The sequence below is a fragment of the Perca flavescens genome, chromosome 1 (assembly GCF_004354835.1).
Source record: "Perca flavescens isolate YP-PL-M2 chromosome 1, PFLA_1.0, whole genome shotgun sequence".
Classification (NCBI taxonomy): Eukaryota; Metazoa; Chordata; class Actinopteri; order Perciformes; family Percidae; genus Perca; species Perca flavescens.
In genome coordinates, this window is record NC_041331.1 from 1,612,348 (window position 1) to 1,639,824 (window position 27,477).

Genomic DNA, 27,477 nt, shown 5'->3' on the forward strand with positions numbered 1-27,477 from the left:
GCCAGAAAACGTACATTTGTTTTTACATGAATATATACAGTATATGCATGGAGAGCAGTCACTATGACGTTACTTTTTCCTTATTGCTGTCTATTACAGCACATATTTATAATTTTTTTTTGCTGATGACACTGTGGCTAAGAAACTCAATGCCATAATTTGTCTGTTTGGATTTGTTGGCAAGCTGCACGTTCTGCCATTACACCAGGTATTACACATATCCCTCATCCCTTAAAAGCTATGCTACATGTCTGAGCCACTGCACAGCTGTCACGCTGGTCTGTGTTCGTCAGCAGGGATTGGTGGTACATCTCTATACAGACACTACTCTGCCTTGTGGCATCAGTCTGATCCAGCAGGACTGTGGTAGTGCCAAAGAGGTGATGTTGTGGTGTCTCAGTCACAGAAAAACCTGTTATGTGTCATGACACGTGTCTTTGTCAATGGTTAAGTGTTATGTCTGTATTTGATAAGGAATACTCCCAACAATAAAAGCACACTGGTTTCACTATTACTTTGTAGTTGAAAAAGAGTTTTTGTTATACAAACTATCCCAATAAATAACACTTTGAGTCCCTTTCACTGTGTCTAAAAGCATATTTAATTGCAAGTCAAAATTAGCTAAATAAGCCAACATAGTATCCAAGAGTTTAAACAAAGGTAGTAATAATAATATGAAAATAGAGCCAAGCGTATAAATAAATGTGAATTTCTTTGTGGATAAACACTTATTTTACCTCAACACTTTTTTACTCTGTGTTCATTTTTTCTTTAGTTGTTGGTGGTATTTCAAGAAATCCCCTGAAATACCACCAACAGTATTTCCTCCAGATAAATCACTCAATGCCATTTTGATCATTTTCAACATACCACCTGTACCTGTATGTAGCTTTTCCACATCCAGTTCTGTACTGTTTAACTCTGCCACTATTAAAATGACAATACCATTATCATATGTGCCCAGCAGGTGGCGACAATGGCTGTGTTCTTTATGTTTAGGATAATAGTCTTAATCAAGCTAAATAATGCAACTTTCTCCACCATTTTATACTTGGCATGGTCTATAAAACCCTGAGACGAATTTAAAAAGATAAATAATAAATAAAACAATCTTTTATAAATCTTTATAAAAAGTGCAGTCTTTCTGACTACCCAGACTGATGTCAGGTATATTTGGCCACACTGTCAAAACTGAGCTTTTATAAAGTCAGCTGTTTCATTATGATTTTTTTTCACTCCAATGTTTTATATGTTTTACTGAAATCCTTTTGTCCGAACCAAGTTTCCCTTACAGGAAATAAAGTAAGAAGTGAATTTACCCAGACTACTATTGCCTCCCCTTTGTTGTACAAACAAGACATGCTTAGAATAAAGTTAAATTCAAATATGAGCTTGTAACAGAGGATGGCGCAAGTTTAAGGTTTTATCTGTGTAACAAAGTCAATCTGGCAGATGCCTGTATGCTGACATGTTTAGGACTGTAACTAATGTACCCAGGCTATCTTTCCATTATGAGTTAAAACACCTATGGTTTATGGATAAGGAGCTTAGCAATAGAAATCCAGCCCAAGCTTATGCTTCTCGTCCAAGTAGTTGCTTTTGGTTATCTGAGTCAGATTTAATTATGGACCTTCTCTGGAGCCCAGGGCTTTGATGAGAGGTGAAGAAGAGAGGCCGGAGCTGTGTGGTTAATGCTGATGGGATAGTGGTCATGGTGTCATCTGAATCCTAAGAAAGCCAGCCAGGAGAGGCACTGCCAGAAACGGCCCGACTGTGGAGGTCCGCAGTGAGCCCTGAGTCCAAAAGAGTCTCCCTCATCTGCTGGTTCTCCCTGGTTGCTGCCTGCCACACCACCTCCAACTCTTCCTCTACTTCCCTGGAGGAGCAAAGAGAGGAGAGAAGACAAGGACGTCAGTCAGTCAAGTGCAAGCTGATAGGGTGACATAAAGGAAATTTAAAAACAAAATGAAATTTCATTTAACAAAACAAGAAAGAGAGAAAATAATACAAATAACGTGTAGGCTGACAAACTTTACTGAACCTAAATGATGAGCAAAGAAATGAAATGCAGAAGAATGAAAGAACAAAGAAGGTGAACAGGCTGGGGTAGTGTGTGTGTGTGTGTGTGTGTGTGTGTGTGTGTGTGTGTGTGTGTGTGTGTGTGTGTGTGTGTGTGTGTGTGTGTGTGTGTAGTAGTGAGGAAAGGTGCTTTTATGATGAATAACAGATGACATGCAGCATTGCTGTGGTCAGGAAGCTCATTCACACATCACTGTGGCTGCAGTAAGTGATCAGGCTGACCACAAGAGGACTGAAAGGTGGCTCTCTACTTTCTTATACAATGGAAATCATCTGTAGCCACTAATAGCTGATTCATTTTCAGTGTATCATGTCTTTTAAACCAGTGTCAGGGTATCTGCTGATTTCCACTGTGCAACTGCTACCACCATCGTGTCTACAGCAGACAAGGGTGACACCCTGGGGACACACTCACTGCAGTGGCTCACACAGCTCCATTTCAAACTTGTATCTGCATTGTGCAGAATAAAATTACCTCAGGAATGCCTAGTTCTCCTCAATCCTCCTTTTTCAAAAACACTGGGCTGCTGGGAATACGATTGCATGTCATCTCCTTTCCCAATTATCTCTAAAGTAGTGCCTGAAGCATTGTATTTTGTAAATGCAGGATAGAAGGGCCCAAAGCAAAATCATGGCTGTAGTTGGTTTGTTACATTTCACAGTGGTGGGACTACAAAATGAAGGGTTTGGGCATGAGTATAATGGAGGATGTGGGAATGTGCAGTAAGACTGAGTGAGATTGTGTTGTAAAATTGTATCATTGCCTTAAACTACTCTCCAAAATGTCAGCCAAAAAAGATTACCATTAGCTTTAGACCTAATGAACTGACAGTGTGGTTACACTTTTGTTTTTCTTTTTTTCTCCCTAATGCAAAGAAATGCTTTAAGGTTAAAACCTCATGATGCCACAGATCTTATTGTACATTTATTCTGTGATGAGTCAGTTGTTTGAAAAAATAAAAAGTTTAGAAATTGCAACTGGGTGATATGGCCCTAACATAATATTAAAATGTTTTAGGGTATATCTGTGATAATTATATTTTTTATGATATTGCAAAATACTGAACACTAGGGGTGCACGATTGCTCTGACCACACATATTTTCGAACTCTGCCTTCATTTCATTTTAAAGATGGTAATGAAGATCAGAAGACTGGGACCCGAGTGACATTTCTGAAGATGTACAGTAACAGATATTTACGACAGCGACGTTGGTTTTGTTTTCACCATGAGAGTCTGTGTGTGTCATCGTGGCAAAATGTGGTCCTGGAGACATCTACTGTAACGGGAACTACCACAAAGGCGGTTTGAGTACTTTGCCAAGTGTTTATCATATGTCTGTCTGCGGCCAGATTTTGTCACTGTAATTGTGACGAAGGACGACCTCTTCAGTGTTGCAACCGTGCAAATACAGTCACAAAACTTTACAGGTGTGTAGTTGACATCAAAATGAAGGCAGAGTAGGAAAATGCTTGTGGTCCAAGCAAAGGGGTAGGGGGGTAGGAAGTATGGAAGGGGCCCGCCACTCAACATATGAGTTAATTAACTTTATCTGATAATCTGGGGTTTTCACTATGACATTCAAATCACTTTGATTGACAGTGTTCAAACCTGGTAAAACAAACCACTTTAGGATTGAATTAAACCTCATACATCGCCCTCGCCCCCCCTCTCTCGCTCTTGCATACTTTTTCATCAAATGACCTCACCAGGCACAATGCAGGAAAAAAGTGGAGTGTTTCTAAATAAAGCAGCAATCACTGGGCTCTGCCAGGGTGTTACACTGCATTCAGATCATATGGGAATAACTGTCAGAGTGGTAAGATTGCTGAAGGCTCTGACTTGGAATTGTGTACACATATTCAAACTCAACTGATGCCATTAAACTGTTGTTTGTTTTTTTAGTTTTCTTCCAGAACAGCTTTTTAATACTCAGGGGCTGAGGCTATTTCAGCATAATCAGCACAATGAGAGATGTGATGACATTTAATTCTGATCACACTTTGATTATAAAATGAGCATATCTCAAAACGGCAATCTAAAAACCAATGGGTGTCGCCATAGACTAAAAGTAATGGACCTCCGTCCATTATTTTTAGTCTATGGCGACACCATTTGATACAACAGTAATGATGGAAAATTATGTCAATGTCCAGTAATGTTGTTTATTCTACATACCATCAATTGAACTCATTTCCAATAAAAGTCTGACTACTGTTAGTTGACTTTCACCCATTCCCAGTCAATTCTGTTACGCAAATACCTGTTGTGACTGAAGTTCCAAACTTAGAAGGGCTGTGCAATTAATCAATTTTTGCTTTGCGAAACTCTTTTCATTAAAAAAAGGTTTGGACAATATGTCCAGGCCAAGGACAGCAGAGTAGCACTGAAACCACACACTGTTGTCATTCACATCATTTAAAATATATATTTTGTCATTATTACTTATCCTTATTACTTTTTTTTCTCACAGATGTCCAACACGCATGAGCATTCTCATACAAACTTGCATATATATGACATATTTCCATGTAAAAGTTTAAGTTCCTCTCTGCTTTTACAGTTTATGATCCATTTAAATGCCATACCATTATTGCTGGCTATGTGCTCATTATATTTATGCTTGTTGGTTTCATAAATTAACTAACAACCTACTATGTCACACACAGAGATAAAAGATAGAGGGATAGTTATAATGGAAAAGAATAACAGCTCCAAGGAGACAGCACATAATTACCTGTGTGCTGTTAATGCTATAATGGCTGATGGATTAAAGCTCTTACATCATATGCTGTTCATACGTCAGCATCTGAAGCAATCAGCTGCCCTGTCTGTACTCAGTAAAACACTTATTACAGTGGAGGGAACAGCAGCATAACAGACAATACAAATGTTAGACATGTGTATTTAAAATGAAGTGACAGGCTAAAGACCCTTGTCTTCCAAGGAAACTACACACTAATCTGTGTATAGTGTGCTGGTTTGAAGAAGATGACACACTGTACCTCTACATTCTGGCTCAATGCTAGAAGAGGGCAAGTTGTGTTGATACATGTGTTAATAATGAATAATGATGACTCAGTTTAGCTAGATTCAACACATACACAGTAAACCACCACTGATGATGTATCAATGAGGATTGGGGATGCACTTTTGTATCTGTTGCTTTGCTGTCTTACCCAGGGCCAGGAGTACAAAAAACGGTTGAAACCATAGCGTTCAGTTTGAAATCTGAGGTTTTGGCTCACAGGGAATTCTTTTAAATACATTTCTCTCAATATTTTGAAGCTTTGGCCACGTTTAATATGAACATCTGTCATTGATTATACAGGACTGGTTGTTGACAGGGTTTGAAACACAGTGGTGAGATCATAAGCATATCTTGAGAGCACTGACTTGACTATGTGGGGAAAAAAGGAGAAGAATGCTCTGTGTTTCTTTGAGTGATGGACTAAAAATAATTTTCTTCCTTGAGTTAAGACCCTCACAAACTCCACCCTCTGACTAATTACCTCCAACCCAAACAGCATGCACACATGCGTTACCCATGGCAACCACACTTTTCATTGCTTCCTAAGAAGCTACTCAGACAGAATACGAAGATACATCTTGCAGCTATAAGACATGGAAAATTCAACAGGAGCGTGTGTCTGTGTGTCTTGGTGGGATAGCTGTGGTGACCCCGAGGCCACACAGCTAGAGTCTGACCACTAGCAAAAGGCTCAGCAGCAGCTCCACTACCTCAGTACATCTCCATTACAATTATAGCTTCAGTAAGCTACAGCCATCTCATGATCTGGTCTATCGCTCTGCAACAGAACAACATTACCAGACACTTACATTATTCAATGTTATTCTGAGCAGTGGGGTTAATCAATCTAGCTGGGAGACAGCCACAGGGACCAACAGAGGGATGAGCATTAGACAATCAGTCCTTAGTTATCACTTCAACAAAGTCTTTGGCCTTTTGTTCCATAACTGAAGTGTGTCATTTCACAAATACAAATGGATAATTTAATAGTCCTAGATCCAGACAGATACTGCTATAGCTGTGTAATAGTGTGTAAAATTTACTTTATTATACTATTATTTGGTATACTATTACTAGGTGTTCTGTCCTGGATTTATTCCCCAGAGTGTTACAAATTAACCTTTTCGTCCACCAGCCAAATGGCTAGCGAATGTTAAAATTTGACCAGCCACTCAATAGATTGCCATTGTTTTTTTGGCTGGTGAGTGTAGCAAATCTACCAGCTAATTGCATATTTTACAAGCATTTGCCTGGTGGATGGTGCTATTTTGAGCCCTGATTCCCCATATAATATGTTCAACTGTGGCTTCTTTTTTATGGAACAAAAACATTTTGTTATTGAATTGCAAGGCAACTTATATTGTAAGACTATGATAAGCAATTAACTGTGACTGTGGTTTATTTCAGTAGAATAGAGAAAGGGTATCTTGGTGCTAGCTCTATTAACAGATTATGGATTATCTATGTGAGCAGAGTGCTGCTATTAACAAAGTACTCCTACTGTGCGCCGATGCCAGACTTCACTCTCTACTTGCTTTAAAGCACGAAACAAACCTTAGAGAGAAACGCTGGAGAGCAATGGGTACAAAAAAACAGTACGGTAGCTACTTGTGTAAAGGTCGCCATATAATTACATCGCCATATAAAAAAAAAAGAAGCATGGAGTTGACAGTGATGGGTCACTGTCAACTCCATGCTTCTTTTTTTCTTGAAACTACTGAGTCATTACAAGGAAGTACAAGTTATAAAAGACTTGGTCACAACATGACCCTCACAAAGAAATACAGGACATGTGCCTTTCTTCGAACCTCTAATGACAGCTACCAAAGAACAAGTAACAAAAGAGGAACAGACAATCACCCCTCTCTGCTGGATGCAACCACCCCTGAAGCTGATGGAAAACCAAGGGATAATTAAATACTACTAAAATGTGTTTATCTGCATTCATGTGCTTTAGCATAAATTATGCATGAGGTTCCAAGTGTTTACGCCATTAATATAAAATAAGGTCAGCTATTTGCACTTGTTTGTTTTCCAGTGTGTGAAATCAGGAGAGATTAAGACTGCAGCGACCACAAAGCTCCAACCTGCTTGTAAGGAGCAAGAATTTAGATCAGAATAAGCACAAAATCAATGTTTCAGCAAGCTGAAACCATTTCTAAATAAACACAAGTTTACCTGCATTTAATAGTCCAGGGCTGTTCCCTCAGACTTTCTTAATACTCTATACATACTATTTTCAATGAATTATCAATGGAATCTACAAATATTTTTACACAAAAAATTATTACATTATATTCTTAACTCACTTTAAAATAATGTTCAAACAATTCTCAGTACCTTCTTTATCCATTCCATGAATTTCAACCATTTATAATGCATCCTCCACAAAATACTGAACTCATTCAATCCCATGACAAATTCTACATGTAGTACAAATTAATTATAAAATCAGGTAAATAAAATAAAATGAAAGCAGAACTATTTGTCGAAATGGGAATATACTAGATACTTTAGCTACCTTTAATAATATCACTTTTATGTGGCAGATCTTTTTATGTTTTTGTGGCTGGGCATGGGGAAGACAGGACTGCTTTTAGAAAGGAAAAAGGGACTGAAAAAGAAGACTCAGTCCCCTCCTGAGCTCCTGGAAGTCTCAGGCAGTGCTACTTCTCTAGAGGCTACGCAGAACTCAGCAGGAAGGCGGCAATCACAACCTATCAGCAAGTCTGCTGCTATAGCACAGGCAGAACACAAAGCAGTGGATCAGAGACAGAAGAGAATGAGGCAGAGATAGATTTTTCTTCAGTGTGGAGGTGAGAAGTTTGACTTCAGCAGATTGGATCGCTACTTAGCTGAACTCCTAATGCTCTAGCTGAGAACAGTGTTGTGTTTTTTCAGAAACACAAGTAGGACAGGAACTCACCACCAGCTACAGTGATAGTTTCCCATGTTGGCTGTGGCTCGTAACCTAGTCAGTCAGGGCTTCACCCACATGCGTCCCAATGACTTACAGCGTCCAGGCCAGGGTAGTGTGCATGTTTGGTAAATCTGGTGGTGAATGCAGTTTCACAAAGCCAGCAGTACAGCAGTTTGTGGTGTCTTAAAGCCAGTGCAAGGGGTGTGACGGTGTCCGATGCCCTCGGGGCAGAGCAGGACAGGATCTTCGAAGAATCTGATTAGCTAGCTTTCATTTGATAGCAGCAGGCAGCAGGCCCAGAGACCGAGCTAAAAACAGACATACCAACGGGGGAATAAAGGGAATATGGTAGACTGTTTCAGTTGCTACGAAGTACCAGTCAAGTTTTTCGAGGCTAGCACACTGTAGTAGTAAGAATATCATGAAATAAACTTTTCCTGAAAAGCAGTCCCAACTCAAATGATTGGCTACATGAAATTCTTATTGTTTCCCATAACCATGGGCCTTGCTCTGTAATTTTAAGTATTTTGGTGAATACAGTACTTCCCTCACCAGAACAATTCAATTAGCTTAAATGTATAATATGCAGTATTATCCTAAAAACAATGTATATAGACTAATACAAAAATAATCCCTTTTAATCATCACTTATGACCCACTAAAAGTGTGTGGTGGTGTCTGTGTGCAGGACGTTTATGGGCGTCTGCAAAGAGCCTTTGGGCCCAACGTGGGTGTGTGGAAGCCCCAGCAAATAACAGCGTGCAGGGTGTGCAGGGGTTGTCATTCCCAACCGCAACTTTGCCCCTCAGCATCTCATAACGACGCACAAGTTAAACTGACGCACAGATACAAACAGGATGAACCTCTGCATTCACACAAAATCCAGCAATGCGGCACCTTCCCGCAGATATGTGCGTGTTTATTTGTGATTTAGAATGTTATCACCGTTAATAACGTTTTATTCCTCTGATTCGCTGCTTTGTTGAGCGCTTAAGTATTTCAAAACAATTAAGAATATATATGTATATATGTAAAAGAAAACACACAGTATACACATACATAAATACATTACAAAAACACTTATTTTTGCATTTACCCAAACCAATTATTGCCCACCACCCTATGTTGTTTGTCCTAACGGTAGGCCTTTCTATGTCATTCTAAAACAAAATGTTTCAGGCACTACATATGCAAATCCTGTTAAAATAAGTTTTTCCACCCTCAACAATCAGGCATCTGTAAATGAGAATACACAGTGGAGATTGGAGGATTGGATTGGACGGTCCTGAGGGGGTTAACTGATTTAGTGTGGAGAGAGAAATTGAGAATTGAGCTGTGTGAGCTGCTGTGTTCAGTGGTTTACACAGATGTCAGCATCTACGTATCTCCTTAACCTGGCGCTGAGAGTGCACTGTACAGATATAAACTATGCACAAAAAGGAAATTTGTGTTTGGTAGATTATTTCTTTGTTTAACAATGCTTCTTGGCAATACATCTTATACCATTGGAAAGCCTGTTTATTTCCATTTTAAATGGTCCTACATTTGTAAGGAACATGCATTTGTGGGATGAGCAGCAGAGCTGAGTATGTGGGTTGCGCCCATGAAAAATTTGCCAAATCTTTTCTGACAATGCCAAACAGCTTTTCTTTGTTGACTCTTGTTTGGTGGTGCTTGGTAGATTGGCTTATTGAAGTCTGAAGTAACAAGATATATTGGCCATTTCACGATTTATTCATTTAACAAACAGGAGCGTCAGTAGTGTGTGGAAGAACCATACACAGCCACAACAGCCTGGCACCTCCTCCTCATGCTGGTCACCAGCCTGGTCACACACTGCTGTGGGATGGCATCCCATTCTTCAAGCAGCATTTGTGTTGTTGCTGCGTTACCAGGTTGTTTTGTTGTGGTGTCTTGTGTACTCTCACTTGCTGAATTGTTGTCCTGTTGTGGGTTTCACTTTGTTGTGTAAAGCAAAAAATTTACTTTATGTTAGGCTTATTCAGATAATGATATTTGAGGTTTAAAAAAATCCAATAAAGATAAATCTGTCAATATCCTTAATTGAACTAAACACATGACATAAACAGTTTTGATAAAGATACTGCAACACAGCTTCAACCGTATTCAATATGTCTTCTCCAACCTTCACCTTCTCCTAATACTAATATAACAAAATGTCCTTTATAGTTTGTTATTGAAGACCATGATAAGTTAAATCAGACGACAATTGGCCATGACTTTGTGGGGTAAACAATGTAAGAAAAAAAAAAGACACACGATTTACAAAAAGGCTAAAAGCGGTCTGTTTGTGTAGACATCTCTATCTGTTTATTGTCAGTAGTTGTTTTGTTGATGTGCTCGGCTCTGCCTTTATACACACTTTACTGCTGCTTCTCGCTGTCTCAGCCCTCCCTCTCATTATACACACCATCTCCCCTCTCTCTCCTCCTCTTTTCATTCACACATTTTCTGCCTATCCTCCACCCTTTTTCTGTCTGCCTGCCTCCTACCATTTCTTCTCCTCTCTCTCTCTTTCTCTCTCTCCCTTTCTCTCTCCCTCTCACTCTCTCACTCTCTCCCCTCCTACCGTTTGGACTGCAGCAGTCTCTCCTCAGCCTCCTGTCTTTCTCTTAGCAGCCTCTGCAGGTGGAGAATCTCCCTCTGGTAAGAAGCTGTCCTCCCCTCCGCTGCCTCCTCCAACACTGCCAGTCTGGTTGATGCCTGCTTTCGGTACATCTGCACATACACATACACACAGGGGAATGAGATGTGGACTGTTGCTATGAAGGAGGCAGATTTACATGAAGGACAGCGCAGCAGAGACAACTGGAGTGGAGGAGGGGGAGTCACACACATTGGGACGAGGTGAGAACCAACACACACACACACACACACACACACACACACACACACACACACACACACACACACACACACACACACACACACACACACACACACACCTGCAGATCTTCTATGGAGAGGATGGTGTGGGTACATCTGGTGTTTATTAGTTTGTATGTGTGTGTCCAGTAAATAATAGTTCTGTGTTAGACATATATTTAAGTTGTTGTATCAGCAGATCAGGAGCTGTTCAGAACTACTGCAGATGGTGCAGAGTGCACATGAGTGTACACACACACACACACACACACACACACACACACACACACACACACACACACACACACACACACACACACACACACACACACACACACACACACACACACACACACACACACACACAAACTCATACAAGTGGCATACTTGTTTATTGTTATGCGGACTAGTTTGCCTCAAGTGGTGCAGAATAACAGTCATGACAATGAAGCAAAAGGAGGTCCAGTAAAGTAAAGAAAGAATCAATGAAAGAAAACATTGTAAGAGAGCAAGAGGGGCAAAGGGGAAAAAAAGGATGCATAAAAAGAAACAGAGAGGGTGGATACTGTGTATTGCTGCTCTGTAGTTAGTAATGAGAAAAACAAGGTCTGTGTAAGGACAAACAGTGTGTGTGATTGTCCTCTATTTGTGTGTGTGCATAGGAGTTTATCACTCTGTCTGCTTGATAAAGGGTAAAATAAACAAGTTGTTTTGACCCTTTCACACTAAAAAATGATGGACTATCAAGTAGCTGGTTTGTCTGGATTTGATTCGGAAACATAGTTTGTACAGGAGCAGTTATGAAAAGTGTCTTGTGTTGTACTGGTGATAGATTTGATACTCATTTATACAGTATAAATGGCTGTACGTCTGAAGCTACCCTATCCTTTCTTTAAATCTAGTAATTATGATACCATACATACAATAATGCAGCAGGTAGATAAAATCAACAGTTTCTTACTAAAACAAGGAGTTAAATTGCTTTTCTCACCTAAATAACTGTACTCCAATTAGTGCTGTGTGTGTGTGTGTGTGTGTGTGTGTGTGTGTGTGTGTGTGTGTGTGTGAATTTCTTGTTAAACACCCTTAAAAGAACATACATGAAGAGTTTTAATACCTCCTTTATGACTATATATGTATCATATATAATATTTCCTATAATTGTGTGTTTCCAGCACACAGGTATAAACAATGTGAAAATGTTATGAACAATCTCTTTCACAACACTTTATTTGCAGACCAATAGTCCACAGAGGAAATAGTCCATATAGAAGAAAATCAGACCATCATACGTAACACATAGCTTTCTAACTTATCCTACCCACATATAAATAATTACAGAGCACATAATACATACATACACAAAATCATGACAGAGTTAATGTGACGCGTATGAGCGCATCATCAGTATGGATGGCTTGACACGTAGTGCAAACGTTTGGTTGCCTGTTAAATGACTGTATGCATGATTTTTTATTACTGTTAGCAGTAGCATATGACCCAGAGCTTATAATGGTATTATTTTCTGACTAAGGTCCATACAGTAAGTTCTGAACAGTCAGGCCTTGACAATGATTAACAGATGTGAAATACATGTACAGGCCTTTACCCTTACCCTGAGCATTTAATTTACATCATTGTCATTACATACTGTACCTACGTCATCCATTAAATCATCTGTTACAGGCATAGACCGAGATATATGACCTCACTGTCTCTTGAATGTATAGAATTTCATAATTCCCAAAAAGCTCTCAACTATGAGGCGGCTTGTTTTATTACAGACACTTTGCCTTATACTGTACTAAACTCTGTATACTGTACTATATGCTACACTGGTTTGTTAAACTATTTTGTCACCTAAAGCTTTGAGTGTCTTTCATTGAGCAACCAAGCATTAGTAGTTTGAAGCAATGAATATATTCAGTGCATTATCAGACTGTGTGTGTGTGTGTGTGTGTGTGTGTATGTGAGTGAAATAAAGAAAGAGAGAGAGAGCAAGCGAGAGAGAGAGATGATAATGATGATGTAAGAATGATTAATAATGCAATTGGATACACAGCTCAGAGCAACACTGAAGTAGCGCAAAGAATCAAATTAGCACTAACAGAAAAGTAATCTATACAGCTATAACTAGATAGATCAGTATAAGTACCTACATGCAGCACACCTAGGGGTGGGGGAAAAATTGATACAGCATAGTATCGCGATATTTCTGTGACAACATTGTATCGATACACAGACGCCAAAGGGAGAGTGACAGATGACGGGTGAAAACCTAAGTCAATCTCAGTCTCAAATTTCAACAGATGGAGACAATTATGAACATGAAAGAATGATTCCAGTCCCTTTGTGGGATTGGTGCATCACTAATCCTTACAATTTAAAGCTCTGACTTCTCAGTGTTTGAGAAAGTCATAAAATACTTATTCAAAACCATGACCAACAATAATTTAACCAACCATCTTATGTTTTGACAAAGCTGCCAATATGTCTTAAGATGAAGAAAATAACGGAACTATATTGACCAATATAACTAGAATTCAAAAGGTTTGACAAATATGCCTTCATCAGTTGATGCTGCCAAAACCTGGAAATGTTTTGGACTACAAGGAGTAGTCAGGAGGGACAGTGGGTATTTGCAGTCAAAGACATGGGGTAGCTCACAATACCAAACATCTTTGCCAGACATGTTTATGATGCACTCAACAAAAGTTTTAGAGCCCAGGAACAACAGAGTGCTAACCTTGTCTAGGTTTGGGCATCGTTTGGATATTAACGATTCTGATTCCAATTCCGATTCTTCCTTTCGATTCTGGTTCTTATCGATTCTCGATTCCGATTCTTTGAGTGGTGGAGTTGAAACGGGTCACATGCTTATTTCACAAATAAGAGGAAAGTTTTATTTTTATTCAAAGGTGGGTTGCAGTTTGACGGGGCTTTTTCAATGTAAAATAAAGCCACACTAGAGCACCGCTTACTGTGCTCCATGGCTGCAACATAACAAGTGCCTGGCCGCTTCGGAAACCAAAACTTGTGCATGTTAAATTTGGAACCCATGATCAGATTTGAAACCAAATCCTCCAAACGATTCCAATAAAGAGACGATTCGGATGGAATCGTAATTTTAAAAAACGAATCCAATTAGGAATCGGTTCTCGATGCCCAACCCTAACCTTGTCTTAGCAAAGCCCTGCTGACATGTGGATTCTAAATATTCATCTACAACTTCTCTGAATCTAGTCCCATATACTAGGCACTTACTTGGTTCAGAGCGATAGCCGTTAATATGGGCCTAGCTCTATCCCAAACCAGCATGTGAATTTCCAGTTGTGCTCAGTAATGAATGGAATTGGTATTTTCCATTGGAGAACTATAACCTGGAAAGAATGCAAAATGTCTCCCAAGCTTGGCTTGAATCTCCATCAATCCCCCAGGGAGGCAGCAGGGCGACAGCATCAGCCCAGCTGAAGCGGTGACATTTAGCCCTCACAACAAGCCAAGCTGAGCAGCGCCAAACCAATATACCCCCCTCTCCTAGCTGTAGCCCAGAGGCTGGCTGACCTTCTCCACACAGTAAGAACAAAAATACTAAAAATTCATGGCAGGCAAGTGTTTTTTAATATTACAATCCAGTGGGGGATTGTAGTTGAATTAAAGATGTTTTTCACTATTTTGTTACACTTCTTTGTAACACGTTTCACTAAGCACAATTCAGCACACACACCTGAGAACTGCTCAGTTGTGTTTTTTCAGCAGGGACTGAGATTTGATTTGCTATCAGTATAAAACCTTAAGAGTCACAATTGTGCTATATTTTGCATGTGAGCATTAGTTTCCCATGTATTATACTTTACATTACACGAGCATTGACTTTCAAATGGTTGAAAGTACATTTCAATCAGTCAACTCAAGTTTAATGGATTTTTATGTGAATATAAAATATGTACTGTATATGGCGTCCAGACACAGACCTGACAATAATAACTTCCCCCTGGGGCAACCTAGAACCTACAGATGGATGCTGTGGTTCAAGCGTTCAATATACTGGATGTTGCAGTTAAGAGCACTACACTCAGGTTTTCTGATTGAACTGGCTCTCAGACTTCACTCCACTCCTTTGGATCTTATCACCTGTTTGAAGCCAAACATGTACATGTATCAGCGTCAGCGCTAACATATGTCCTGCCTTATGCTGAAATATTTGTGCTGCAGCCAACAACTGCTACTAATAGTCTGAATGCAGAGTAAATCTTGAACTTGTGTTAAAGGCTGCTGTATATACACCACCCTCTCCTTTTATCTGCCAAACTGCCATCATTCTAATTAACACCTCACAATCCTACTAACAACATCATACTCTTTTATCCAATTCATTTATTCACAAATCCAAATGTTTTAATTCCCTGCAGCAATAACTCCATTCTCTCAGCTATAAAGCATCCTTGCATGTGTAAACAGATTGACCTTTTCTGCTGAAATCGGTGGTCAGACAGACTGCAACTACATGAGACTCTACACTTGATCTTATTGCATCTAATGAGAGTGGATACATTGAATGGGAGCATAGTGAGACAAAAGAAGACAATATAGGAATTGAATGGATGAAACCTACAGCAGGCATGCAGTAGAGCAAGAGGAAGTAGAGATGTAGCAAGCAAGATACTGTATGTTTCAGAGTGTACTAGATGTCTACTGGACAGCTTCCAGTAATAGACAATGCAAGATTGTGGTTGCAATTCTCCAACAGAAAAACAATGTTGTTGTACTTGTTGACTCCCAGTGGCTAACTGTTCAATGATAGATACAATTAATATATAATATATATACTGGGCATCTCCCAGTGGCCAACAATAGCATTCTGTGGGTATCTTGGCAGCTCTGAGATGTGACTATGTAAAACATCCTGACTGTGATGCCGGGTGAGGTTAAAAAAAAGAGCATTAACTGTAGGTCAGCAAACTTTTTAAAAGTTAGAAATTATGGTAATTCTCCCCTTAAACCAGTGGTGTGCAGCATAAAACTGACACCTCTCACAAGTCATGCCCTTCTATCTCTGACCGGTGCTGAGGGGTGAAGCTCTTGTGGTATGAAGATGACAGAAGTAAGATAAGTAAGCCTCTTTGTCTGCTTTGTTTGAAAAACTTCAGAGAAAGAATATAGTACCAGCATAAACACAAATACAAATACAAATACAAACACACACACACACACACACACACAGAAAACAACACAGCCTACAGCTCATCAGATTAACTCAGCTCTCCTACTCACGCATCTGCCAATATCAAAGTCAATGATGTCATAATTAGTTCTGGTCATAAATGAGTTAACTGACACATCTGTCTACTGGAGAATAAGCAAAACCAAACTGCCAAACATGTGTGGGTACATCACAACACATGATTTGGAGTCCTGTTGGATTAGGATTAGGATTCCACAAGGAGACTAGGGTTGCACGATAGATCGTTTCAGCATCGACATTGCAGTGTGCGCATGCGCAATAGCCACATTGCAGGACATGCAGGCAGGCAAATAAACTTAAACACGTCATAGTATCATGGTGGGTACACACTCTGTGCTGCCTGCACAATCCGACATGCGCATGCGCAAGATGTTTGTGCATGCGCAGATGATAATCCTGTTTTACGAATACTGCACGATCTGTTCCACACTTCCGTTCGTAGTTGTAACGGTCTGCCGTTAGCTTCCACCGGGAAGCCAGCGTTAGTTTAGCTAACAGCTAATTCGGCTAACCGCTAGCTGACACCTTGATTCAGTCTAAAATAACGTTAACTCAAACTAAACATTGGGAAAAGCAGGCTACAGCTAAATTACGACTTTAAAGTAATAACAATAAAGAAAGGTGATTGATTGTATTTTAAATGAGCACAAGTAAAGTAGAACAGTTTGTTGCTCTGTATTACACATGATTGAAAGAATGTTGACAATTAGTTTGTACTACAGATTTATCTAATGTTACGTCGGTCACACAATAATCAACAGGTTAAATTCAATGCAGCACTATAAATCTATTCCTACACTGGAGATTTCTATGGCAGCCATGTCAGGACTGCAGAACTGACACAGAAGCATAAATCCATCTTTATTTGACTATGCCTGCCAAAACAGTGATGAGCCAACTGCTCAACTGATTCTGTTTAAATGTCCCATTAACACATTATGCAGCTTCCTTACATCGATTTACAGAACTACTTTAACCCTTTTGTCACTTCATTATCATATTGTGCTTTTACGTTCAATTACCTTGTGTTTTGTTGCACTTTCTTATCTGAAAATTATAACACCTCTGTCGTTGCAGCAGGTTCTGTTCTGTGTGTGCCTTCTTTAAATGGCAGGGAGCTTCCAGAACTGAGTCACAAACCTAGACATACATAATTGCTTTTACAGTTATACTTTTACAGTAGTGTTATTACTATACTCCATAGAAAATACATATTACAAATCCCAAAACCCAGCTTGGGTTACTGGGCAGAGAGGTTCTACTGGACTTAAATGATCAGAGCAATATGTTTTTAAGGTTTCATCTCCTGGGCTATTGATTTCTTGTAATGTTGTCAACCATTTTAAGTGATAGTGTTATGTAAATGGATTACATGCAATCAAATAATGTATATACTGAATGAAAATCTGAAATTTCAACAAAATATTATCAGCAAAAGGCAAAGTCCTTGTGCGGTTATTCAAATGAATACATCTAGAAAGTACGGCTGAAGCTTATTCTGTGTATTTTAACGTGTTTTTTAATGAAAGTTAAAGTCTATCAAACGATTCTTTGGTAAACTAGAGACAGATGTTTCTGTGTTTACGCCTAATTGTTGTGAACAAGGATGAAAGATCTGCCAACAGCAGCATGAACATAATCCTCTGGATCAATGGCATAAATCAGAGAAGCATCACCAAGCAGATATTCTGACAGCAAAGGTCAAAGCTATCATCAATAATCCACACTGAAAGGAGGAGGAGAGAGGAAGACACAGGGGAGCAGAGAACATAAGGGATGGGAAGGATAAGTGTCCCAAGCTAGGAGTTTAGGGATTGTGGGGTGCATTATGGGCTTCTTTGTGAGGTATGTGTTGTGGGATCCCTGTTGTAAGTCTGTCAGTCAAAATTTTGTCAGAGGTAGATCCTCCACTGTTTTGCTGTTAGTTACATGGAGAGTTTAAACGTGTTCCCATGGCAAATTGTTGATACATGTAAAGAAAAGATCTTTCCCAAAATAAATATAACTTTGTCAGTGGAATCGGACAAAGTCAGACTAAATCTAAACCCACCAAGCTACCAAGTAGTATTTACTAGCTAAAAGCAATTTGTTGTAGAAGAGAACCCAACTTTACTATTTCCCCCGTATCATATGCTATAAATGCAGGTAAACACAGTGTTTCATCTAGTTCGTCTTGCAAAGATCTATGCAGAATATTGACTACTGTGTAATTCTGGCTGTAAAGGTGCAGCTCCAACAGAGCTTCTGGAGCTCAGCGTTGAACAGACTTCTGTAGCTGTGATAACACAGCTTAGACCTTGCTTTTATCTTGGTGATCAAAGTATTTTCCATTATGCAACAAAATATGTGAATCAAAGTACTTTTTGCTTTTAAAAATATTGACATGTTATTGATAGTGGTTTGTAGAATAATTCAAGGTGATACATTATTGATTTTCCCCATGGGGAAATTCTCCCCTGGTTCAACCTCCTATAAGAGCTATAGTAGGGTCAGCTACCGACCAGCATGAATGGAGCTGGTTGGGATTCAGAGGCAGAGGTACATAATGTTCTAACCAACATGTCCTCAAAATTAAATGACAAAATATGTTGCTAGTAACTGCCCTTGAGAACAGCCAGGACAACATAATTTGCCAAAACCGTTACAAATCACAGTTAATAAAATCAATCAGTTTTATATAGTGACAAAGCTACGAGCAAAGAGGTTTAGGCACAAAAATGACTTGTTAGGTCCAGGAAAAGATTATGGTTTGGGTTAAAATAAGTTAAGGTTGGGCTGTAATCTCTCAAAATTTCCCCAAGCTTGAATCGGGTTTGCGGTTTTTTAGGGGATTGTGTTTTTTTTAAATGCAGAACATATAGTCTGTGTAATGTCATGGATAATGTATCTGCAGTGTACTGTATGGCCACCATCTTCTGGATATCAATTTAACTTACGCGCATAGATAACTTTTTATTTTATTATTTATTTATTTTTTACAGTGGAAATTGTGCTTTTAAAATCGGGCTTGGGCCGAAAACTGCTGCAGTGGTGCAGGCTTGGGTTAATATAGAGTCGGTCAGGTGGCAGGCCCGATCATAGCTCTAAACCAGGGGGCCAGCAACCTTAGCCGGTAGCTCAACCAATGGCACATTAGCAATTAGTGTGCAATAATATTTTGGAAATGTTCCAATCCGCATGCCAAATTACCTCTTTCACTGGCAGGAGCACCACCTGTTATCTACGGAAGTTTAATTTACTTTTTCCCATCCGCATTTTACAAAGACCCGCCCTACTCTGCCTCTGACTGACAAATACTCGTTGCCTTTTACACAGAATGCGGCGTGAAGAAAAAAAAATAACACTGCCATATATATACAGTATCTATATATATATATATATATATACACACAGTATATATTATCCACAACTGCTTTCAGACTATATTAAGGACTTTTTAGTGAATTAAATTCTAAAGCCATGTGAAGGTGTTTGGACATGTATGCGTGTTCAGCAGTCTTTAGTTTAAAAGAAGAAGATGAATGCCTAAATGAAGAGCAATTATAAACGCCACATCCATTGTGAGTTTCTTGATGGACCGTGGTTAGTGCATGAGGTCCAATCATAGATGATCATTAGGGATGTAACGATACACTCAACTCACAATTCCTTACAATTTCCGATGATTTTCTGACGATTACATTTTTTTAAAATAATAAATAAAAAATGAAAGGCTTGTTTATTGCTAAGGCTAAATGATTTATTAAAAATTTAATAAAAATAGCATATGCTGTTAAACAACAAAAAAAGAAACTGATGGCAGAAGGGTACTTTACAACAACATTGAACGCAACACAACCTTATGGAGCAAGACCCAAACGCAACACTAAAGCTAGGTTTATGGTAGCCGTGGTGTTTATGGTAGCCGTGGTGTTCCCGGCGGCATAGTTACGAATCCTACTAGGGCCACGGCCTACGAAGCAGCTCGATTGGTTGGGGTTAGGCACTGACCTTGAGTGGTTAAGGTTAGGACAGCCGATTGGTCAGGGGATAGGACCTGTACAAATCGGGTTACGTTGTGTAAGCATGGATGCCTGGCCAATAGTAGTGTGTGAATGCTATTGAAGGGTGGGTCTTGGTGTGGCCATTGTAGGATTTCGTAAATACGCTTCCCGGCGCAAGGTGCACGAGCCATAAAATGACATCACCACGGCTATCGTTTCCAGCGTGAAGGCACTGCAAGGTGTCACGCATGGTCGTGCACCTCTGTAACTCGGCAGGCACTGCGCTTTCAGTTCAACACGGTTTGCTGGGAAGACTGGCAGAGCAGCTTCGCCTCTACAAACAGCTGTATGATTCTTCACATACAGACCATCAAACAGCCTTAAACATGGTCAGAGAGAGACACCACGGCAGGAAAAGAGAGAGTGTAGAAAAACATGAGATCGCTTTGTCAAAACTAAAAAACGGCCTCATGAAAAGAGTGTTCTTACAGTGTTTTGATTTGGAGATAAACAGTGACGTTAATAATTACGGTACACAAAGTAATTATACTGTAATTATACACAGTCCTCTGCAAACCCTTGGTGTTCTCTCAATGAGCTTCATGAGGTAGTCACCTGAAATGGTTTTCACTTCACAGGTGTGCTTTGTCAGGGTTAATTAGTGGAATTTTTTCCCTTATTAATAAAAAAGCAAAGGGTGGCTACTTTGAAGAATCTAAAATATAAGACATGTTTTCAGTTATTTCACACTTTTTTGTTAAGTACATAATTCCATATGTGTTCATTCATAGTTTTGATGCCTTCAGTGAGAATCTACAATGTAAATAGTCATGAAAATCAAAAGGAAACGCATTGAATGAGAAGGTGTGTCCAAACTTTTGGCCTGTACTGTATGTTACTAAAATATTCCAATATAATAAGGGTTACTCTCCAGTTTTTCCAGAAAACAATAGAATAACCCAGACATGCGCTACAGTAAGATGTAACTGGACCTATAATTACTCTGAAGAGCAAAAACACATTTCCATCCATTCCAGCATCAAGACTCTCTCAACTATCATCCAATCAGTTCCTAAATGTCACATGTCAGCATCCTCCCCTGTGTTATTCCTCCTCCATAGTGGAGCTACATAACTGTTTTCAAATCAATGTTTCACCTTTCAAATGTAACAAATTCACATTAGAGGCCAACTAATCAGTCAATAAGTCAGTCAACTAGCCAGCCTGTTAACTAGCCTGTCAGACAGTACCACACTTTCACTCCATTTGTTATCACTGCCTTTGATTTATTTATTGCATCACGATTTTTCTTTTCACTTTTGTTAACATGTTATCATGTGAGATAGGACGTTTGTGCTGCATATTCATGAGGTGTCAGAATAATGAGTTCCTGACTAGGAAAATTCACACTGCATTAATATGGTGAGTTAGGGCATGCCTTGGTGGAGGTCTGCGCTCTAGTTAGATAAGAAATACATAGTTAGGCCTTAAGAATACATACAATTCTTTCTGGTAAAAAAGTTGAATCTTTGTTTATAATGTAAACTTCACAGGAGAGCATTATGAACAATTGTAACCTTCACGTTCAAGTTCATGTGGCATAACTAGGAGCTGGATTTTCTCTTGCACATTCCCAGTGCAGTGCCCTTTCTTTACAACATGTATTAGGTAGTCTGGGGAAAACTGAGCTATTTTGCTCCTGCAAGCTGGTTCGTGACATCTTTCAGAAGGCTTTTTAACGCAATAGACTGCTGGCTGAAATATTTAACAGTCAGCAAGTCACAGAGAGGCCTGCTGGGCAATTGCCAGTGCAACATCCACCTATTCAATCTATATTTCATGGCCATGAATGACTGACTGGCTTTTCTTTATATAGCATCAATCCAACGAGAGGGGGACTTTTTAATGACCAAGTAAAGAGGTAAAGTAAGACGTAACAACAGTAATGAGGAATCTGCAACTATAGCATGCACTAAACTTTTTCTAAACACTTTTAAAGCTTTATTGAATCCCACATAATTTGACAAAACAAACCTAGACCTGAACAAAGACTTCAAGTCCAGTTTCAGACTCTGCTGCGACCCTGTCCTTGCGGATTGTCACATCTGACCGACTTGGGCATTCTGTTATGTATATAACAGAATGCACAAGTCGGTCACCATCTTAGCAGACATTAAAAATAAGAGGAACACTGATTGTATTTCGTGTACAGGTTGTCCACGTCAGCATGTTCTAATGGCTGATCATATCCTCACACTGCAAAAAGGAGTTTGTCATAGAACTAACTTTTATTTCCTGTTAAACACAAATTCAGATGACCACGTGGCATTACGACTTTGCGTAAACATACACACCAATTTTCTAAAGCCAAACGGGATGTTATCTGTACACATTTTGAGCTATCCGCGTGTATGTCTACGCTGTATACAGCGGATGTAAACATACACGCCACGCGTATACAGCTGATGTAATCTTACACATTATGTAGCATCTTATCGCGAGAACATGCCGTGCTATCGCGAGAACAATGTCACACACGTGTAAAAAAAAAAGAAAAAAGGTTGGGGTTAGGAAAAGAACATTGGGAAAGGCTTTAGTAACACAAAAAAAAAACCGACCAAAAAAACAACAAACACGACGGTGACCAATGTCACACGCTTAGGAAAACAATAAACGGTTGGGTTTAGGAAAGGAAGGAAAAGGAAGGCTTTATTAAAATCCCAGCTCTCCTGGGTGAAAGTCCTGTGTTTTACCCATCCACCACGCCAACCACCCACCACGGACTTCCGTCCTTTCATACTACTAGCTACGGTGAAATTTCACACGTAATGGAGGTCAATGGAGGCCAAACGTCATTGATAAACACGCTAAAAAGTGATTATGCGTCTTGATAACACGCCAAAATGGCATACGAATTGGCATGCCGTATACGCCACTTATTAAGATCAGTCTGCCCATGCTCAATAGGGTGTAAAAGGGCAGAATTAGGCTACTTGTAAAAGAATGTGAGTCCATGTGGTTTGTAAGCTTCATATGTTTGACACAGAGGTTTGCGAGTGAGTTCTACAAGAAACATTGGGTAAGGCTTATTAAAAAAAAACGGCTGAAAAATCAGCACACGTGGGACGTGAACCCGGCTCTCCCGGGTGAAAGTCCTGTGTTTTTTTGAACAGCTCATAACCCCCCAAATCAAAGAGTTGGCAATGTATAAAAGCCATTTACAAAATGATTCAAATAGTTAAATTAATCATTGAATTCATTTAGAGACTTTATTGTATTTTCATATTATGAAGATGTTGACATTCTAAAAGACCTTGTATCTGAAGATGACAGTGATCTTATCTGCCACAGTAATGGTTTGGGGCGCAGTACATGAGGTGGGGGCTCCTAAACCTCATTCCTATTCATGCTTGGTGTCTATGGGTACATGCTTATTGCTATTTGACCTTATTAATGATGACTGACAGTTTCTTGCTGTTTCTCCATGGAAACTGATCATTGGACTTTTCTCGTGTCACCCCTTAATTATGTAAATTTGCACTGAAACTGTTGGCATCAACTAGTAATGATACAGGGGTGAGTGTTAATAACTTGTACACACACTAGCATAAACCTTTACCCCAGATCATAACTAGAATTTGTCTTTATGGGTGGTGGGTGAGGACAAGTGTGTGCTGTGTTTAAAGCATGCAACCCAGGAGTTATATGCTCATTTCTTAGGGGGAGGAAACTGTAATATCTGATCAATAATACTTTTCAAAATCAAAATTACTTTGTAAAATGTATCTTGTGTACATGACAATGAAGACCCTTTAAGTTTTTGCAAATATCTTCACACATATATTAAATCGGATGGAATGGGCATCGGTGACAGCACTGAGTCATCTTGGAAAAATGAATAGCCAATGATGGTTTTTAAGTTGCATTTGTTTCACTCAACAATTGCCATCCATCATCTTTGTTTTATTTTTCTTTAAACAGTTTTGTAATAATGATTTTCATTTGATGCTTTTGACCTGAATACATTCAACAGACACATATTAATGCTAACTAAAACACTCATTTGGTCAGTATAAACAAAAAAGGAGAAATTGGCTTTTAACAAAGAAATGCCATTGCTTTATCGTTCTTGTGGTGGAATTTCCAAAAACACCATGTTGTGGTATGATGAGACAAAGGGAAAGCTTACATGACAACATCAGGTTATTCATATGTCTCAGGTCAGGGGATGAGAATATTCTGCCAGTCTCTAATAACCAAACCTGTACAAGTATAATTATGTTTCTCTCTCTACAGATTTAAGGAGTCTACATAGACAGCTGCATGATAAGGGAATGTTTTGTTTCAGGACTGTCTCCTTTTGAAAGTCGGTGGGCCAGCCATACTTTTGCATACTTCCCAGAGAGAGCATCTGTGTTTAGGCGCCTGCAAAATCCTTGTTTACCGGAAAGGTTCAACTAAATATAATGCCTCCAGCATGAGTTTAAATACACTTTGAGGAGGACAGGAACTTCAGAGAGTTGGGACGGCACGACATGATAACACAATCATGGTTAAACTGTACTGCCTGCTTAATTGTCTCCTCAATTGAGTGTTCATTAAGTGCTTCTGTTTAAGTCATCAAAATCTTTTTCCTTAACAGTTCTGTATCCTAACAGACCAAATCAAAAGCTAAAAAGGGCTTTATATCATCCAAGTAACAACAAATAAATAAAAAAATTAGAAGTAACAATTGAGGGGCTGGTTATTTTAATTAAAGTCCAGGTAATGCAAAAATAAATATGTGTTCTGAGTTTGGAAAAATGTGTTATTAACCTCCCAGCCAAACTTGAATGATTTAAAAATTGGCAAGTATATAATCAGGTTTCAAAATCATGAAAAAGTAATATTCTCTGCTCTGAGGTGCAGGGGGTGTGTTCGCTATAGGCGATGAGCCAAAGAACAAGCCTCTGCGCATCGACAGACTATCGTTAGCATTAGCACAAAGCACACACCCACAGCAGGGAGCAGTAACTGCTGGCTGGCTGGATAGAAGATCTGTGCTGAAAGGGTTAGTGACAGCAATTTCTCTGGTGTTAATATGGTTGTGGCATTTAACAGAGTTGTTTATTCATGTATTAATTAGACTGAAAGAGCTAAAAGAGCTTGTGGAACGTAGAGAACTCGATGCTCACAGAGGGGGTAAACAAATCAACACTGATGCTATGCGCTCTAATGTTAGTAGTTTTTATATATGAGGGGAGGAGTTATGTTAAGGATGGTTCAAATGCATCATCAAGTCATGATTTCAGGCTGCCCAAAAAATCCTGGACACAGAAATGGTGAAAAAATGGTTTAAGTTTACAACTCCACAATTCAATACTACAGTTTTCAGTCTTTTCACATGTTGCACAAGTATTTTCTAACATGTATAATGTGTTTAGAAAGAAATCACTGAAGTGCGTGTCAGAAACTTCATGGCAATTTCCACCATTCTAGTTAAAGTCATGACCGAAAGAACGAGATCCAGGGTACAAGCGGCCAAAATGGGTTTCCTCAGGAGGGTGGCTGGCATCTCCCTTAGAGATAGGGTGAGAAGCTCAGTCATCCATGAGGAGCTCGGAGTAGAGCCGCTGCTGGGAGGTATTCCAGGCACGTCCAGCTGGGAGGAGGCCTCGGGGAAGACCCAGGACTAGGTGGAGGGATTATATCTCCAACCTGGCCTGGGAACGCCTCGGGATCCCCCAGTCGGAGCTGGTTAATGTTGCTCGGGAAAGGGAAGTTTGGGGTCCCCTGCTGGAGCTGCTCCCCCCGCGACCCGACACCGGATAAGCGGACAAAGATAGATGGATGGATAGATAAAGTCACATGTAATGCTGGACTATATAAATACTGTTACTGTCCAGCTCTCTTTTTCAAAATGTGTCTCTATATTTCTCTTAATTCCCCAGACCATGACTTGAAGATGAGCGGTTCTCCGGCTGAGTTAGAGGAGAAGGACTGTCCTCCACCAGAGGAATTAGAGTGTAAAATCTGTTACCAACGCTACAATGCCCACAAACGCAAGCCTAAGATCCTGGACTGCCTTCACCGGGTCTGTGCCCGCTGCCTCATTAAGATCCTGGACATTGCTGACGGGGCAGGCTTCGTCTCCTGCCCCTTTTGCCGACACCAAACCGAGATCACAGAGTACGAGGTGTCTGCCCTCCCTGATGATGCAATCATCATGTCCCACTTGGCAATGCGGGACAAATCCTGGAGCACAGACCACAACAGGGAGGTGGTTTTGACTCCAACGGGTTTCTGCTCCTCCAGCCCATCTCACGATTCCTCCAACTGCCTGGTCATCACTATAATGGAAGTGCAGAGGGACTCACAGCACTCCCCAAGCCGAAACGGCAGCTCCGACATCTATGCTGAGCAGAGCCTGGACTCAGTATCAATGGACTCCAATGGACAGGCTGATCAGGACGCTCTGTCCAAGTTCTGTAATCACGTCCCACGCATCCTGGTCTGGTTGCTGGGTTTCTTGTACTTTGGCTCACTGCCTCTAGGAATCTACTTGTTGGTGATCCAGAGAGTGACACTGGGTATTGTATGTGTTAGCTTGGTGCCATCAAGTCTGACAGTTTGCCTGGTCTATGGGTTCTGCCAGTGTCTGTGCCAGGGCATGTGTGACTGCTACTCCAGGGGCTGATAGGATGCTAGATCAAAACTGGTGGTCCTAGGATGGGATAAAGTCAGCTGCAGTAAACAGGTTTTTGATGTGTTTTGTGAATAGATAGGGGGCCCAAAGGTAAAGATGATGCCGCCTCCTACACAGTCTTTAAAAGCCTACCAGTCAACTATCTTCATGCAAATAATAGGCCAGTACAGAGACCTGAGACTGCCTTCAGTATTTGTCCGTGCTTTTGTTAGGCCGACCGCTGCAACTCAGAACAAGTTTGGCCAACAGGAACAGAGCCCCTGACAATATGTGTTAGGTGGAGCAGCGCCTATACATTTCTGTAATGTATGTATACAACCTTTATTTGTTCTGTGTTGTGTGTGTGTGTGTGTGTGTGTGTGTGTGTGTGTGTGTGTGTGTGTGTGTGTGTGTGTGTGTGTGTGTGTCCTAGTCTAACATAACATTTGAAAGCAGACCTTTAATGTTTGACTTACATAAGCACTGATAAGAGTCCTGGGCCCTCATTTATCCACACTGGTACCAACATTCAATCTTTTTAAAGTGAAATGTGGGATTTACATTAACATGTTACATTACTTACTTACTTACTTGGTTTTCTCAGGATGTTCTTAAGTTAGTTAACAATTGCATTTAAGCATGACTGAATAATTGCGAGCTCCCAATAAC

General features: G+C 39.9%; 2 protein-coding genes across 2 annotated transcripts in view; one reads left to right on the plus strand and one right to left on the minus strand.

Moving 5' to 3' along the window:
- Positions 1 to 592: 592 nt before the first annotated feature.
- The window catches only part of cep89 (centrosomal protein 89), a 61,208-nt gene continuing 34,323 nt past the window's right edge, over positions 593 to 27,477 (minus strand). The window contains exons 17-18 of the mRNA XM_028600692.1: positions 10,621 to 10,769; positions 593 to 1,876 (exon numbers count right to left, since the gene is read on the minus strand). Of these exons, the coding sequence (XP_028456493.1) occupies positions 1,729 to 1,876; positions 10,621 to 10,769 (297 nt within the window). The 3' untranslated portion in view covers positions 593 to 1,728. The remainder of the gene's footprint in view (positions 1,877 to 10,620; positions 10,770 to 27,477) is intronic.
- Positions 10,835 to 26,820, plus strand: zgc:165481 (E3 ubiquitin-protein ligase RNF182). The gene is made up of 2 exons (XM_028596614.1): positions 10,835 to 10,898; positions 26,075 to 26,820. Exons 1-2 carry the CDS (start codon positions 10,835 to 10,837, stop codon positions 26,818 to 26,820), a joined length of 810 nt encoding a protein of 269 aa, XP_028452415.1.

Coding starts and splice junctions, on each gene's coding strand:
- zgc:165481 (XM_028596614.1), top strand. CDS start 10,835: ATGAAGGACAGCGCAGCAGAGACAACTGGAGTGGAGGAGGGGGAGTCA. Junction 10,899..26,074: donor GTCACACACATTGGGACGAG/GTGAGAACCAAC, acceptor TTAATTCCCCAG/ACCATGACTTGAAGATGAGC.